General features: G+C 37.7%; 1 protein-coding gene across 3 annotated transcripts in view; it reads right to left on the bottom strand.

Annotated features, from left to right (window-relative positions):
- Positions 1 to 284: 284 nt before the first annotated feature.
- Trat1 (T cell receptor associated transmembrane adaptor 1) overlaps positions 285 to 18,414 on the bottom strand; it is a 79,774-nt gene continuing 61,644 nt past the window's right edge. For 2 of the 3 annotated variants that reach the window (XM_006522730.4, XM_006522732.3), the window contains 3 exons: positions 11,710 to 11,771; positions 9,688 to 9,776; positions 1,425 to 4,542 (listed from right to left, as the gene is read on the bottom strand). In XM_006522730.4, coding sequence (XP_006522793.1) covers positions 4,285 to 4,542; positions 9,688 to 9,776; positions 11,710 to 11,771 — 409 coding nt within the window. In that variant the 3' untranslated portion in view covers positions 1,425 to 4,284. Of the gene's footprint in view, positions 4,543 to 9,687; positions 9,777 to 11,709; positions 11,772 to 18,414 lie in introns of all 3 variants that reach the window. The other variant, NM_198297.4, reaches the window with a different exon arrangement.

Raw genomic sequence — 18,414 nt, forward strand, 5'->3', positions numbered from 1 at the left:
TTGTAAGAATGGCTATCATCAAGAAAACAAATGACCTCAGATGCTAAAGAGGATATTCATGCTGTGTAGTTACTACAGAAATTAGTTTAGGTGTCATGAAAATGTTTAAATTAGAAGTACCATATGAGATATCTATTTTTATCTGGGGGATATACTCAAAGGATGCTACATCCCCATACCATAGATATACCTATATATCCAAGTTTAATGCTGGATCATCCACAGTACACAGGAAGCAGCCCTTGTCCATCAACAAAATTCAAAGATGGAGCAAAAATGTGGTACATATACAAACAGAATTTTATTTATTTTTATTTTTTATTGGATTTTTATATATTTCCATTTCCTTTCCCGGTTTCCCCTCTGGAAACCCCGTATCCCATCTTTCCCCCTGCTTCTATAAGGGTGCTCCCCCACCCACCCACACCCACCTCCCCACCCTGGCATTCCCCTACACTGGGGTATCAAGGCTTTCCAGGACCAAAGGCCTCTCCTCCCATTGATGTCTGATAAAGCCACGCTCTGCTACATATGTGACTGGAGCTATGGGTCCCTCCATGTGTACTCTTTGGTTGGTGGTTTAGTCCCTGGGAGCTCTGGCGGGGTGGGGGGGGGTGTGTAATCTGTTTTGTTGATATTGTTGTTCTTCCTATGGGGTTGCAAACCCCTTCAACTCCTTTGGTCCTTTCTCTAACTCCTCCATTGGTGACTGTGCTCAGTCCAATGGTTGGCTGTGAGCATCTGCCTCTGTATTTGCCAGGCTCGGACAGAGCCTCCCAGGAGAACAAACAGAATTTTATGCCACAAAGAAAAGTAAAATCATTCCAGGACAAAATACCCATGGAAGGAGTTTCAGAGACAAAGTTTGGAGCAGAGACTGAAGGAATGGCCATCCAGAGACTGCACTACCTAGGGATCCATCCCATAAACAACCACCAAACCCAGACACTATTGTGGATGCCAACAAGAGCTTACTGACAGGAGCCTGATATAGCTGTCTCCTCAGAGGCTCTGCCAGTGCCTAGCAAATACAGAGGTGGATGCTAACAGCCATACATTGGACAAAGCTCAGGGTCCCCAATGAAGGAGCTAGAGAAAGTACCCAAGGAGCTGAAGGGGTTTGCAGTCCCATAGGAGGAACACCAATATGAACTAACCAGTACCCCCTTAGCTCCCTGGGACTAAACCACCAACCACAGAAAACACTTGGTGGAACTCATGGCTCTAGCTTCATATGTAGCAGAGAATGGTCTAGTCGGTCATCAATGAGAGAAGAGACCCTTGGTCCTGTGAAGGTTCTATGGTCCAGTATAGGGTAATGCCAGCACCAGGAAGCGGGAGTGGGTGGGTTGGGAAGCAAGGAGAGAGGGGAGGGGATAGGGGATTTTCGGAGGGGAAACTAGGAAAGGGGATAACATTTGAAATGTAAATAAAGAAAGTATTTAATAAAAAAGAAATCATTCCAATGCCAAGAAAATGTATGTAACTGAAAAACATATTGAGAAAGATAAAAATGCTGCATGTTTTCTCTATTATACAGAATCTAGATTTATAATTATATATGAATCTGCATTATTAACAATAAGACTGTTGAAATTCCAGAAAATGTCAGACATTACTCTGAGGAAGCATACAGGTATCACAAAGGTGCCCAGAGAACTCCTCTGTAGAGATGCTAAACACATTAGTGTAGAGCTGAGTTCCTTGAAAAGAATATGTAGAGGCTCTAGGTTGATGAATGGTGAAGCAGAAAAGAGCCCACTACTGTCCAAACTATTTTCTGACATGTTCACAACATGATCAAGGTTGTGACAGTGGGCTTCCATTACAAAACGAGGCCCGTGAACTCACACTCATCAGTGCTGTTATTGAGAAAAATCAGTCTTTCTGATTGAAATCCATAATTCATTGGGTGAAAATACAGCTACAATGTTCAAATAGGGACAAGTGTTGCTTGTTCTGCTTCTCAAATCTAGAAGGATTACTTAATCTTTGAAGGAAAAGATATTCAACCTGTTTCAATTCCAGAAGCTTTGATTCAGTAAGGGTGTCAGCAGGTTTTTAGATGGCATCTCTGTGTCCCAGAAAGGAACTGTACAGATCGTTCAAAGAAGCATCATCAGCTCAACCTTAGACATTTTTTACCCAGTGACAATTTCTCTAAAAAACTAATACAATGGCTTTTTCAGATGTACAGCAGCATGCTAGGGGAGTTTTATCATTCATTGACCTGAATGATAAAAATAGTTAAAGAAGTCCTTTAAGCTGACATGTGGGGTACCAGACAGAACCCTGCGTGGGTACAAAGAACATGAGAATGTCTAGACAGTCTTATTACATGGAAAATTATGAAAGTACTTTGTATTGTTTTAATACATTCAAAATCAATTGGTAATTTAAATAAAAACTGTAAGTCTCATTAACACGACTGACTGATTGGAGCAATGGTGACTTCAGTGGACATGCCATCATGAAAGGGAAGGTGTGTGTAGGGTCTCAGCTTTAGACAAACACTACAGGCAACTGGGTAACACTGAAAGATAGAGAAATAGTCTTCTCCATGGAGTGCTCTCCAATTACACACATTCGTATTTGTCACAATTAAAGAGAGAGAGGGGTCACTGACAGAAAGCAAGAGGGGTTGTATGAAGAGGTTTGGGGATAAGGAAAGGGAAAGGAGCATTTTTTAAAATTCTATCAAACCTTAAAAAAGTATTATAAAAATGTGATGTATATAAATTCTGTAGCACACAGCCAGAAAAGTAGAGATAAAAGAATGCTCTGTCCAAGTGTCTCTATCAGAATAGCATTTTAAAATACAGTTTATGACACTTAGAGATGCTTATTATAGACTACCATCAAGCTTCCTTTCTTAATGGAGGGTAATAGAAGTGATTTTGTTTCTGATTCTTCATTTTGAATCATAGTTTCACTCTTAGCCCAAGCTGACCAGGAATTCACTCATTAATCTGAGATGGCCTGGAGCTAACACAGTTCTCTCTACCTCAGCCTCCTGCATGCTGGGTCACAGCAATACCTCTCCATGCTGTGCTGAGGTTTATTGAGTTAACTGTTTGGGAGACAATGTGGGATAAGCCTTTAGAATCTAAGGGGTATGCCTACTTTTGGTCCAATTGTTGACCTTTCAGAGATCTGACCTATGGAAATTAACAATACAAAACCTTATCTTTAAATATTTAATTCCCCTTTAAGCACTTAACACAAAAAAGAAACTAGATAAGTATCCAGACATGTCTTGGAACATTCTCATTAAAATATTATTTGTGAACACATTAAATAGAAGCTTGAAGTAATTTAAGTAGTCTTCAAACTCCTTTAAATGAATTATGATTTAATCATAAATGAGATACAATGCAGACATCAGAATTTTGAGACAGACTTGGGATGAAGCTCAGGATGGAGCACTCGTCTTTCATCTGAAAGACCCTGTGTTTGCTGCCCAGAATCATCAAATACAAAGCTGAATACAGGTTAATATAGTTAAATGTAGTAGAACTAAAGCCATAGTCTCTTGATACACAAAGAGAATTTAAATAATATGCACAATCCCCTACTTTTAAGTTAAATCAGAAAAAAAAAAGGCTGATACACATAGATGGTTATGTCCAGTAAAATATCCAAAAACACAGAGAAAGTTATTCATAGTGATTATCTCTGACTAGTAGAATTTTCTATGTTCTTAATTTTTAATTGTTGCAAAGAGCATGGATTTATTTTTATAACAGTTTAAAAAATGATAATATTATTTACATTTTGGAAAAATACTCAGGATTATTCTAATTTTCTTGGCAGTGTACTTTGTTTTTTTTAATTTTTTTTATTACATATTTTCCTCAATTACATTTCCAATGCATTTCTAATTATTTATTCACATTGATGAAAGAAGATGTGTTTTACTGATTAAACTTTTAAGACACTGGCTTTTCTCTTTCATTCAAGATATCCTATAGCACATATGTACTTTGATTTTTAAAAATTTGTCCTTATTAGGTATTACTGTTCATTTTTATTTTATTGCCAAGTAATTTAAGTTGCAAACTGGATTTTATTATTTTACTTTTCCTATTTGGATATTCTTTAACTGAATTTATCTAGCTAATTTTAGTTAGATTTAATGTGCAGGGATGCAATCCATGAAGAGAAAGGAAGGTACCATCCCATTGACAAATGAGCAGACCGTCACCTTGCCAGTCCCTGTGTGTCACATGAGGGATTTTAACCATCTTTCATAGGGTGTTATCATTGAGATGGATGATGGTCCAGTTAGATTACAGGCTCTCTCTTGGCACGGATCAACCCAAACAGTCTAGCGGGATCATCATGAATGCTTTCCTCTACTACCTGGTTATCTGGTGGGAAACTTTCTACCATATTGATCTGAGAAACGTTGGCATCCATTGTATAGACTTGTGTATCCTTTCCTCTGTCTGACACATTAGTATTCTGTTTCCTGGGCCTTCTGCGTTTCCCCTTCACGCTGTGATCCAGTGAGGCATAGCACATCTGAGCTTCAGCCGGTACCTAAAAAAAGAAAATAAAAAAAAGGTATGTTAGTTTTCCATTGTTAGTCCATTCTTTAATTTCTAAGAAGTCTAGAAATTTCCATGGCCTCTGAAAATGAATTTGTTTTCTGGCTTTGGTTACCTTATTTTGCCAAAGTAAAGTGTTAACAACAACAACAACCACAACTCAATAGTCAACTCAAGACTTTTGAGTTAAGGAAGAAAAGTATTTAGATGAAGCTTCATGGATTTTATTTTCCATCATCAAAATTTACATGAACATTTTGGACCATTTCTATCTTCACCTTCATTTCAAGTAGTTTCTGCATTACATCAATCATACCAAGTGACTGTAGAGTAATTTCCTTATGAGGGAAAGCATGAAAGGGAGACATTTTATAAATCATACAGTATGGTTTACATGTTCTTAATAATTAGTGTTTAATGTTTTAATCCTTCCTCTGCCTCTTAATTTACATTTTTAAAAGATTCATAAGAAGAAGGCAGACAGAGTTCCAGCACTGGAGACAGAGGCAGGCAAATCTCTGAGTTCGAAGCCTTCTTTGTCTACAGAGTGAGTTCCAGAACAGCCAGGGCTACACAGAGAAACCTTGTTTCCAAAAACTAAAAGAACAAAACAAAATAATAACAAGAGTCAAACAAAACAAACAAAACAAAACAATAAAGCAAACAGATCTCCTCACATAATGGACATCTAAGGTAGAATGGAACTTGTTATCCTTCCTTTGTGTCCTAGAGCTGGGCCAATGTCAGAGTGAGGACAGGAGACTAAGGTAATTTAGGGAAACACAAGTTGATGGGTTGGAGCCCAGACCTTTAATGTGTTGTAGGAAAACTGCAGATTAAGTCTCAGCTGTACTATGTTCACGATTCTTAAAAACCATACTCAGTCTCAGCATTCTTACTTTTCAAATGAAAGCAATAATATTGATCTCCTAATATTGATATGATTGGAAAATGGAGAAATATATATCAAAGCTATAATTGTTCAAAAGCAGATGACATTATGATTATTACATGCTTCAAACTAAAATTGGACTACCATTGAGTATAGTGTAGCTGTCTATGTTCAGAATCTACCTCTAAGACCAGGCCAGTAAGGCCAGAGGCTAAGGAAGTGACATTTGCATGAACAATTCCCAGTGCCTGGGAAGGTATCTCTCTACTGGTATAAAGGAAATGCCTTGTGTTTTTATAGTAGCCAGAAGGCAAGGCTCCGTTTACATGCTCTTTCATTTCCTTATCAGACTTGCTGTTCTTTAATCATTTCTGCAAAACCGAAATAGCTGTCTAACTGGTATGCTGTGGGAAGCCACATGTGCTGTTGCTGAGTGGCACTGACTACTGCTGGTCACCACGCATAAGATTGGACAAACAACCAATGTGTACATATGCAGTAAAGTTTTTTGCAAAGACACTGCCTGGCCCAGGCATGATAATGAGGTTCTGTAAGGTACTGAGAGTATAACCAATCAGATGTGAGACATGCAAATGAGGTATGATAATGAGGTTCTGTAAGGTACTGAGAGAGAGTAGCCAATCAGATGAGGAACATGCAAATGAGGCTTAGTGCATAACCAATCCAGGTGTGAGACATGCCCCTCCTAGGCCTATAAAAGCAGCACTAGTTCTGGGCTCGAGGTCTTTTCGCCTCTACAATCAAGCTCTCCCAATAAACGTGTGCAGAAGGATCCTGTTGCAGCGTCGTTCTTCCTGGCCAGTCGAGCGCGCGCAAGAGTATGCACACTCCAATCTTTCCCCTCCACCATTCATCCCATATACTCTTTTTTTTTATTTGATATTTTATTTATTTACATTTCAAACCCTTTCCTGGTTTTGCCTCTGGAATACTGTTTTCAAAATATCTTTCTTGTATTTTGTCATCTGTCCTTCACAATCACCGCCTATGGACTAAAGTTTGGATTTCGTGTCCTGCCCTTTAAAGTTTCCTATTTTGATGCCCAGTACTCCCCACCACTCTGCTCTGTAGCCCAGTGAACTTGGCAATTCACTGCTGTAGACTTTTAGTCATCTAAAAAGTCATCTGCTTTCACTTCCCCCAGACAGACAGGTGAAAAGCCAGCAAAGTGCACTTAGAACCACGAAAGAATGGCTATTTGTTGACCTTTCAGGACTTTGTTGAACTCCTTCATCTCCTTTGGTAAATTTTGCTCTACCCTGATTTAGATTCTTGGAGTGATGCATCCAAGGCCAGCAAGACTAAGCAACTGACCTATGCTGGACCAAGCACCCATTACCTTCCATTCCCCTGGCAACAGGAGCCAAGAGAATGGCCCAGGAATGGGAATATTTGGTGGCATTTTAAAGTTGATATTTACTCTCAAGAACAGAAAAGGTATTTTTCCCCTGAGTCAAAAGGAAAAGTGCATGAGTCTTTAGTAGCTTACCAAGCCTCACTGATAAAGTCTGCTGATGACAGAATACAAAAGGGTATTAAGTTCATGAAGAGGCAGAGGACAGATTCTCCATTCAGTCATCTCAAATGCAAAATACAGTCTTAGCTCTGTCTATCACATGAGGCAGTAATTTCCCTTTTATTCCAAAGTGTTTGAAATTTGGTTTCTTCACTTATAGAAAAACCACTCAAAATATTTTTCGACTGGCCAATAGCTTCTGTATTTTATCAAACAGTATCAGGGTACAAGAAATGTGAGTCCTAAGAAAGTATCATGGTTGTACTTAAACTTCAGACTTTCCCTGTGCTGGCTCAGTTGAGTGAATTGGGAGGGGGAGGACGTAGAGGAAAGGGTAAAAGGCAGTGAGTCTCTAGAAAGAAACAGAAACTATGATGATGGAAAAAAAATCCCATCTAGTTTCTATCCAGTTCAGAAATTATAGGGAAAAGCAGATCAAAAGAAGTTTTTAAAAAATTATTATTTCTTAATATAGAGATCATTTGCACACAGGTTAGGCAAATAACCATGATTCATTTCCAGGAAGAAAAGGAAAATTAATCAGAATTGTAAGATCTTGAAAGACTCTGGAGAAATAGTGAAGAGCATAATTAGTATTGGCTAGGGAAGGAAGATGATGCTTTTGATAGAGTCTGGAGGCAGAACATTGATCCGAGATCAATAAATAAATAAATGGAGCATCATGTGTATAGCCTTCAGGTTTATAGGATGAGAGAACCCTTGAGGATTAATCTGATTCCTAGGCTTTCTGATGAACTCCTAGCAATTGACTTAATTTGTTGAGGTAGATCAAGATACTCAAACTACAGTCTCTGAACCACATACATCATTTTCAAAGGACAATGAAATGATCCACATATTTCCCAGAAAACATCCTTCTCCTTCACCATAGGCATGTTATTGTAGATTTCCTACACTTCTGTGATCCATCAATGCAGAGAGTATTAGAGTCGCACACTGGTGTGATGATTATGCTGATAAAGTGAAATTTACCAATTAGGAAGAGACGACTGTAATGTGTGAAACTAAATTTATAAGACTGTAATAGAATAAAGACTAGTTTTCTGAATAGTATCTTTAAATACACAATTCATAAGGCAGCCAGCTTGAAGTCTTACATGGTTTTGCATCATTTCCACTTGAGTAAAAACCAGATGTAGCTTGGACAAAGCTACTCCGTGCAATTCCCATGTATTTAGTCATAATGTCTATTCAGAATTCTTAGTATATTTATAGCTAAAACTGTGTGGGTGGGTCTCTACATTTCTAGATGGTGCAATTACACCTCAATATCCTTCAAGAGCTTCTCTTTCACAAACTCATTATTGTGAGTTTCACTGAAGATATGTCATGTATTTTTTCCTATTTTAAAAAAGTAAAACTGTCCTTTAAAGATTTGTGTTTATGAGTATACATGTGTGTATGCTATATGCATCTCTCTGTCTCTCTCCCTCCCTCATTCTCTCTCTCTCTCTCTCTCTCTCTCTCTCTCTCTCTCTCTCTCTCTCTCTCTCTCTGTGCGTGCACAGAGGGCAGAGAGGAATTTAGATACTCTGGAGCTTGAATTAGCAGTGATTGTGGGCTCTCAAGTGTGGGTTCTGTGAACCAAATGCTTTTAACCACTGAGCCATCTCTCCAGGCTCTAAAGCATATTTTATAATGAACCAAATATCAGACTGCATATGTGGTGACTTTTTTCTCAAACGCCACATCTTGATTTCTTTTCCTTTTTAAATTTTAAATTATCAATTAATTTACTTTACATCTTGTTCCCACCCTCCTTTCCTTCCAGAACTGTCCCCCACCTCTCTCCCATCCACTTCTCCCCTTTTCAGAAAAGGGAAGGCCTCCCATGGATATCAGCTAGCCTTGGTGTATCATGTTACAGTAAGACTAGGCCCATCTCCTCCTATTGAGACTAGACCGGGCAGCCCAATAATGGGAAAGGGTTCCAAAGGCAGGTAACAGCAGGCAGCCCCTACTCCTGCTGTCAGGGGTCCCATATGAAGACCAAGAATTATTAAAAAGTATGATTTCTTGCAAAAATAATGTAGCATAAAGGAGAAAAATTCTACCACAACGGGGAATTTCTAAAGCGTGACCTACTTTAGAATAAAAATATATGTAAGATGGATCTACCTTTGGATTCTGTCTTCACATGTAGGATCTGGGTGCTCCAAGACACACTTTTCTTTCTTTGTAAAATTGGGATTTTAATGCTGCCTCTTTCATGGGAATCTAGTAGATAATGCATGTAGGAGAAATGAAACAAAGCCAACACAATTGTCTTGGAATTTTGTCCCCATGACTAGTCTAGGCATAGGTGAGAGGATATAAGAGAAAAAATTTTGAAAAAAAAAAGAATAATATTTTAACAACTTTATGTTTCTTTTAAAGAATGTTTGCCAATTTGCTACTGTCCATGTATGTGTGTGTATGTGTGTGTGTGTGTATATATATATATGCATGTATGCCCAGACACAGTCTATTATCTTTTGAACTATACCTAATTTTGAGTCTTTGGTTTGAGTTTTGGTTTTGCTTCTTTATTTCCCTGTAGGGCTCAAGTCTCAGAAACTGGCATGTGGTTCATGCTGCAAAAATTTTAGCAGGCTACTCCAAATGTATACCAGAAAACACTTTTGTGCTCTTGAACCGTGTCTAGGTGCTGTGAGGTCAACGCACTTAGCTTGTATGGAAAACCCCACCTGTGCAGGTGCAGCCACTTCCTGCGGATCGCTTGCAGATCTCTGAGGTCGACCTTTCATTTGTTCATAGCAGTTCTCATCCAGTGGTTCTTGGGAGTAGAAGAGATTAACATTTCCACAGAAAAATGAAAAGTGCTGGTATAAATAAAACGCATGACTCAAACAATATTTAGCTAACCATATATAACATCATGAATTATTGAAGTAATCTCTTAGATGGATGTGCAAAGAGGTTATGAAAGCATGGGCAGCTACCTGCAGATCAGGCAGAGAAGCCTTGCCCACAACGTTAATGACAGATAGAAAGAAGCTCAAGGTGTGGACTGTATCATAGTGGTTTTCTGTTCCACAGTGGTATGTGGAAGTTTCTTCTAAGCTATCGTTTGAGATGATCTAGAGATATGATGGAGTTAAAGGGTTGTCTATGGAATCTGTTACCTGGGTGTGCCTGCTCATGGTCCACTGGCATGCACATGGCATGAAGCACAGTGCTTCAAAGTCCATCAGTGACTAAAGTTTTGTACTTTGTCCTATGAATAAGATGTTTTATTTGGAGGCATTTAAAATACTTCACTGTAATTTTGAACAAAATGGCCTAGATTCTGATTTTTGATCCATCAACCAATGGCATCTCTGTTAAACAGGACTGTCCTAAGACCTCAAGATTGTTAAACACCATGCTAAAGATCTGGAGTCTGTGGTGTCTAAAAGCCAGCAGACTTGTACCCACTTCATCCTATTCTGTCTCATTATTCTCCCAAATACATCTCTACACATGTCTGCATAGGCTGGCCACCAATTTGTCCACAGAGAGGAAGATTTAATTATTATACCCAAATGTACCTAGTAATCTTTCTATCCTCATGCAAAAATACCATGAAGAATAGGTCCATAGAGTAGTGTCTCTGAAATCATGGTCCATGAAAAACTAGCATCAGAATTCTTGTATTTGTTTGTTAAGCAGCAGATTTCTAAGCCCAATCCAGAGCATGAGAGGTCAGAATCTGGGAAATAAACACAAGGCATACTTTTATTTGGAAATCATATTTCTGGTGGGCTCTGAGCCATTGGAATTCATAAGAATTTAAGTATTAAAGATCATAATTCTGCCAAATAAAACACAGGGGATACTATTTTGATATATTTTTTTTTTATATAGTTTCTTTTGTTACAGTACAGAAAGTTAGTGGACATTCATAATGGAAAAAAAAAGGACCAAGTTAAATATTTGAATCTTATAAGTTTCCATATCTCTATCTTTATAATCCCATGTTGGTGGATGGGTAGATATTAAGGTATGTTTAGATTATAGAAACACTTTGTGTTTGAGACAGAGACCTGCAGCAGAATAAGCCCAGAGACTCACTAGTGAACCTAGTGAAGGCTCCTAGACAAGCGTCGGTTTCTTTTATCACTCCTGAGGCTTCATCCCAGCTGCCTGCTTTGAGGGTTTTACAGTGTTTAGTTTTGAGAGAAGGTTCAAGTGGAGAGCTCTCGTAGAAAACTAAAAGCACAAACCACTTGATGGCTTGGTGTTCTGCTTCCCCCCCCCCACTTGCTGGCAATCCAGCCACAGGTTCCCCACTCAGAGAGAAGAAGTTAAAATACAGGAAGCTAGAGAAAGTGTTCATTAGTCTGGCCATTAACTGTAGTCATGCTTTTATATACAGATCACAAAATACTGTTTCTGTGGAGCATATTTTTGTTCTAGAAATGACTTTATTTTATAGAATCCTCTGTGTGTTAAAATTCATGGAAATTAAATATATTATCACTACTCTGGTAGTAATATATTGTAACAAGAGTGAAATGAAGAGCTCATAGAGAAACAGGAGCTGCTGGCTTGTACTGAATATCATAGTGTTATTTACAGTGTAGCCCTTGCGAATATATTCTATGTAATATACTAGATATAACTATGGCTTCTAGAAATCTAACTGTGATGTTTTTTAAAAAGAGATATTGTTTGTGGAATTAAGTAGTTTTCTTTCACATGTTTAATTATAGAAAAATAAAACTTACCTGGGATTATATTTTCTAAATTGCCATAAATTGGAGCATCTTCAACATAATATTCATCAACTCTACAACAGGGGAACATAATTTTCTTTATTAGACAAAATCCACTTTATACTTAGTAAAACATAACTTCTAAGTAATAACTGTTTAACTAGTAAATAGAAATTAATAACTGATTTCTCAGCTCACTTCAATATGTAGTAAACCATCACCTGTTCTTGTTCAGACTCAAACTCCTATGGTAGAAGTGATCATATGTGAATGAGTTAAAATAGGATTCATGCATTTGTGTGCATGTGCATGTGTGTGTGTGTGCACGTGTGCGTGTGCAAATTAAAAGTGAAGATTGGAACCTTCTTTCAGGAATAAGTAATAATAGTAAATGATTACTGAGAACTCTTATGTGTTGGGGACTTTTTGAGGTACATTTCATATTTTTTTATTTAATTCTCAAAACAATTCGATAGGCTGGCACTATCACCCAAATTTTATAGATAAGAAAGATAAAATACAGAGATGTTATATGGCTTCTAAGCTTCAGGGTCACAAGGCGTTTCTCCAGGTCACAAGAGTAGGAAAAAAGCAGAGTTAAGACTAGAATGTAGGTTGTCTGTGCTCCTAGCTGTACTGCACCTTTGTTTGCTCCCAGTACAGCTCTGAAAGGTCCTTTAAAACTACATTTGTTACATAAATACTCTAGACTTGGATTAGAAGGTGAAATATCACGATTGGAACCTACTAAACTTGTAATGCAACTACAGACAGGAAAGCCCTATTCAGATAGATTAATTTATTAACTTAGTTTGTGAGCAATATTAGAAATAATTACCAGTTATGAGAATTTTCCACTCTTCCAGGACTCACTCAACATTTGGGTTATGATTCCCTGTACTGTACATACTAGGAGTTGACAATGCATAGGCATTAAATACCCAGGCATACAGTCAGTAATTGTAAACCTAGTAAAAAAGCTAGAATCACAATGTAAACTTGATTGGAAGGTCCTATACTCTACGTATATTCTGAGGAAATCATGAAGAAAGATGCATATCACAAGGCTCTAGGGAAATAGCCTAGAAGGCCATATAAGGACCACAGTTTCCTGCACCTCTAGTGAAGTTAATCAACAGGGATTCAGGAGTATTAGTTTTTGTTATTTGATTAAATTTCCATCTTACTTTCCATTATGCCATTATTACAATAAATACTTTGTCATCATCTCCAGATTGTCCTAATGATATCATGCTTATGACAATGGCCCTAATGGCTACATTTTACATTGGTAAGATAGGGGCAGAGGAACGTATCGCTTAGTAGGTGGAATTTTATGAAATAAAGCCAACTGCCTTCACTTTGAGATTACATGTCACAGAGAGGTAAAAGGAATTATATCCAAAGAAAAAGGAATTTATTCCAAGGGACAACATCAAAAGTGCTTCCCATACTTCTTAAATAAGACAGAGTATATATAAATACTGAATAGGTCTTCTTAAACAAATAACAGTTCAGGAGATGCCCATACAAATGGTTTCAAAAGTCCGGATGCTGGCCCACATTTCACTTAACTGATAATGAAAGAACTCATCTAAAATGTACTTTCTATCCAGTACACCTTAATAAGGAACCAATGGTCTTGAGCATGGCTTTTCTTTGGATATGCAGAAAATATTACCGCAAAAGGTGAAGACTTTTAATAAGACAAGCCATCCATTTTCTCAGCCCACAGAGATAGCAGCCACAACCGACAAATGATAAATCATGTCCAAAAAATGAATATCACTCTATTCCCTATGAATGAAAATAAGATGTGATTTATAATGCATTGTCCCATGTCTGCAGGCAGGCCTCAAGTGATTAATCACCTCAAATAAACTATTATTCAGGAGCAGCTGCTTAACGAACAAATTAAAAATTGTGTTTTTACTTAGCAATGCCAAATGGCTCCAGCTTATTGCAGACATGCAATAAACTTTAACAACAAACGTTTGGCAATGTTTTATGTGGAAGATTCTAATAATTGCTGTTTTTTTCCCCTTTGCAATGCTGAAAAATCAAATGTCAGGTCTTGTGCATGCTAAGTAGGTACTCTTCCTCTGAGTCATATACCCAGCTGATAAGGTGATTGCTTTTTGAAAAACATTAGTAAGTGAGCTTATAACTAAGGGAATAATTTATCTTGAGTTTGTGGTCAAATTACACTCTCACTCTGAGCATGTCTGAAGAGGGACTTTAGCCATTAGGTGTATTTATTGACACATCAAATTTGTAAAATATATTATTGTAACTTCTATGGTCCAGTTTTGAGCTTCCATTTAGACCGTATGCAGTTATTGTTTTAAAAATGTGTTTACTTTATTTGCCTCAAATGCTTTGTGATCTAAGCAGATTTTAAAAGATTACTTTCTAAAATACCATATTACTTCTACCTGATTCCCTCACACTTCAATTCTATAAGTTATAACTGTATTATTCATAAATCAGTTATGCACATAATTCTTCTCAGCCTCCAAATTCCATAATATAATATAGGGCTCCAACATCCAAATAAAGGTAGGCTATTGCTTTAAAACTAATAAAAATTGTTTTAAGGAATTTTGGAGTTATTAGGCTGGGGAAAGAGTAGGTCTAGGGGTCTATTGGAAGTTGTTGTTGGCAAATGTTAGCCTGATTTACTTGAAATGCATTTCTTTGACTATGTAGAAATGTAATTTTGTATTCCATTGGTATCTGAATGTTACCTAAATCCATGAAGGAAAGTGAAATTATTTGGGGAATGAATAGTGGTAGAAAAGTAATTTGCAAGAGAAGTGCTGACACTCTGGTGTTTTAAGGTTCAGGAGAAGAAGCTACTAGAAAGGGAAGCAAAATCAAAGGGGTCTGTTGGTAGCTCAGAGCCAGCGAAGTGAGCATTTCAAGTAGAAATGCTTCAGATGAGGACAGCAAAACAAAATTAGGATTTGACCTGTGGAATTCATTGGTCAACTATGCAAGAGCTGAGTCAGTCGATTGGAAGCCCAAAGACTGAATGGCATAGATTCAAGACTTAAAAGGGAAAGGGGGAAGCCAGAAAATATAACCAGAATGCAGCTGTATAATCATGTTTGACTGCAGTAGGTATATAGTGGATTAGCAGCATTTGGCTGAGATTTTATGTAGTAAGGTAAAAGATACAAGAAATGCAGAAAGGCTATTAAAGCAGAAGGGAAAGGGGAAGCTGCTATGGGTGTTCCTCAATATGCTTGTTTAATGGCAACTTTCTCCACAACTCCACAAACTGACATCAAAGTCTTTTGCTAAAGATAACACCCACACAATTCATTTAACATAGAGAAGTTGATCTCGTGCCTATATGGAGCCTTCGCTCCAACATGCTAGCACCTTTTGGTACAGAAAGGTAATCTCTATTCTATCAAAGGAGAAATGTAAACACCCACACAGCCCCAAATCCTTTGATGTGCAATGATAGCCTGCCTTCAAGGTATGCTAGTGCAATGGTATCACAAAGCTGCAGGAGTATCCAGCTAATATCTGAGTAGAGTCCCACTCCACAAGATGGAATCATACCCTACACTGCTTGGGTGACCAAGAACCTGTGACTAGATAGCCCAGTGACCTAGGATAAAACTAAATACTTCTGTTTCACTGAACAAACGTAGCAATAACATGATTTCTAATATCATTTTGCTATACTCCTAGATCAGCCCCTTGCTCAGTCATTATCAGAGAAGCTTCCTCCTGCAGTAGATGGGAACCAATACAGAGACGCACAGCCAGACAATATGTAGAGAGTGAGAAACCTTAGTACACCCAACCTGGAATGGAATGTCTTCATGAGATCTTTCCCTCAGGGATCAGGGAACCCTGTGGAAGAGGAGGCAGGAAGAGTAGAATAGCCAGAGGGGATGGAGGACATCAGGGAAACAAGGCCCTCTGAACCAACAGGATGCAGACACCTATGACTTCACAGAGATGGAGACAGCATACACAGTGCCTGCATGGAGCTGTACCAAATGGGGCCCTAGAGCTGAAAGGACAACACTGACACAGCCCTCCATCCCTAACCCAGAATCTATCTCTAATTGATGGCCACTTACAAATGAAAATCTAGTTTTATGCAAGGGAGTCTCACTGGGAAAACCAACAACTTTTAAGAGTAAAAGGTAGACCCAGTAGTAGATGGTCAACAGAAAATTAACTCAAAGGCTTCACTGGAGGTTCCATGTCAGGGCTCTCTCTCTCTCTCTCTCTCTCTCTCTCTCTCTCTCTCTCTCTCTCTCTCTCTCTCTCTCTCTCTCTCTTCTGTATATATATATATACTCTATCTGTCTCTCTCAGAGGTACTTTGCATATATATCATGGCTTCCAGGTTAGTGTTTTTTTCTTTAAAATGATATATCTGTGGCTTTTTTCATAGGATCTCGGAAGGTGTGTCTCTGTGTCTATATATGATTCTTGTGCCTTCTCTTGGCCTCATTTTCCTTTGTACTATCCTATTCTGATGTGTTAGTTTTTTGTTCCATCTTATTATGTTTTCTATTATCCCTTAGAAGCCTCATTTCTAATGACAGACAAAACAAGAGTGGATCTGGATGGAAAGCAGAGAAGGGAAGGAACTGGGGGGAAGAGAGGGAGTGGAAACCATAATCAGGACATATGTAATGAGGGTCAAACTCTACTTTCAACAAAAGGAAAAAAGAAGAGGAGCCTCAGCTCATGTATTCTTGGAAGCTGTTGGGTCAGGAAAGAACACATGGAAGTCACAAGTCTTAAAGATTCGCAGTCTGGAGAACCAGTCTGTAAGAACAACTGCAAGGGGTGTGTGTGTGGGACTTTTGGGATAGCACTGGGGATGTGAATGAAGAAAGTACCTAATAAAAAAATTAATAATAAATAAAAATAAATAAATAAGTCTTAAAAAAAAGAACAACTGCAAGAATTTAAGTAAGTTTCTGAATTCCTTGGATCTCAATCCCATAGAATATCTACCACATAGCTTCCTTAAACCTATAGAAGAGGAATAAGAATTGTTTACAATATATATCTTAGAAAAATGAGGTGGTTCAAGGATAAGTTACATGGAGTATGTATTTCACTTCCTGTAATGTAAATTTGGATGTTGTGTTGTCCTTAGGTTGATCATGTTTATGACCTTCTGGTGTAGAAAGGGACTTAGAGAACCAGGAAGAGCAGAGAAGAAATTTCTTTCTCTCCACTATAGCTTCCAGCTTGGCAGATATTGTAAATCCAAAGAAAGTGAAAAGGGAAACCCAGTATGATCGACATCTGTTTGCTTTTGTCTAACTTAAGAGGGTTCAGTAATTCTAGCCTACCTCCAAAAGAGATCATTTTCCACTTGTTCTTTCTTGATGTTTTTTTCATTTTAATGAATGAAGATAATTTCCTGAGTCTCAATGCCTTCCTACAAAACTATTTTTGATCTTCAATCCACATAATCAAGAAAAGTGGACTAGTTATATGTACAGAAGCTTGGAAATTTGTTTATCTTTCGTAGGTGGTATCTGCTTTGTATATTCAATTTTTGCCTAATTGGAGATTTAAAAAAACAATAGGCAATGGACATTTAAAGTATTTAATAACCGGTAATAGATGTGATTAAATCTTTGAGGAAATGATCTATCGCCTTCCATTTTGTAGTTTTATTTTATTTTATTTCATTTTCATTTTTTTTTATTTTTTGGGGGGTATTCTTTTTATTTTTTTTAACATCCTTAATTTAAAATCTCATATTTTGTACTGACAGACAACACATGTCAATTTAGAATAGTCACAGTTTAAGAAGAGACCTGAAAGCCACCAAAAAATGACAAGTATCCTGAGTGAAAGATGCTGGTTATTTATCTACCTGTATATATTAAATTGCTGTCATTCCTTATGCTCTATATACCGTAGATGAAGTCAAGAAACATGGTTGCCAGAATTTACTCCTTATGAAACATTAAGCTGACGACCACACTATGTCTGCTAGTCAGTGACAACAGCAGTAACTGACACGGGAAGGCCAACCCTACCCCTGTACATTTCCAGACACTAACTAAAGAGTAGTTAATGTTTTCTTCACAGTATTTACTACAAATACTGTTTTATTTCCTCACTTAGGCTGTGTGCACACAAGTGTTTTTCCCATGTTGCTTCATGGAGGAAGGAACTATACTATCTTGATTGACTTTATATGCTTTGGCCTCAATAATATATATTACAGATATTAAGTACCTGTAAATGCATGGCTATGGACTGATTATGAGCCTCAAACAGCTTATCCTCATTACCACCTTCTGGTTAGGCATAACATATCACACATTTTTATCAATAAAAGCAATGACTGTGGAGCTCCTCCTCAAAGCAAGTCTAGTAGACTACCTCTAATCATTAAAAAGTTAACTAGAAAGCCGGGCGTGGTGGCACACGTCTTTAATCCCAGCACTTGGGAGGCAGAGGCAGGCGGATTTCTGAGTTCGAGGCCAGCCTGGTCTACAAAGTGAGTTCCAGGACAGCCAGGGCTATACAGAGAAACCCTGTCTCGAAAAACCAAAAAAAAAAAAAAAAAAAAAAAAAAAGTTAACTAGAGATTTTCAACTAGCAAGAACCACATTTACCCTTTCTTCATCTTGCTCATGATCCATATATAATGACATGAAGACTACTGAAACACAAAGTAAAAATTAACAGTCTCAGAATTCAAGAACACAT

Source organism: Mus musculus, chromosome 16 (assembly GCF_000001635.26).
Source record: "Mus musculus strain C57BL/6J chromosome 16, GRCm38.p6 C57BL/6J".
Classification (NCBI taxonomy): Eukaryota; Metazoa; Chordata; class Mammalia; order Rodentia; family Muridae; genus Mus; species Mus musculus.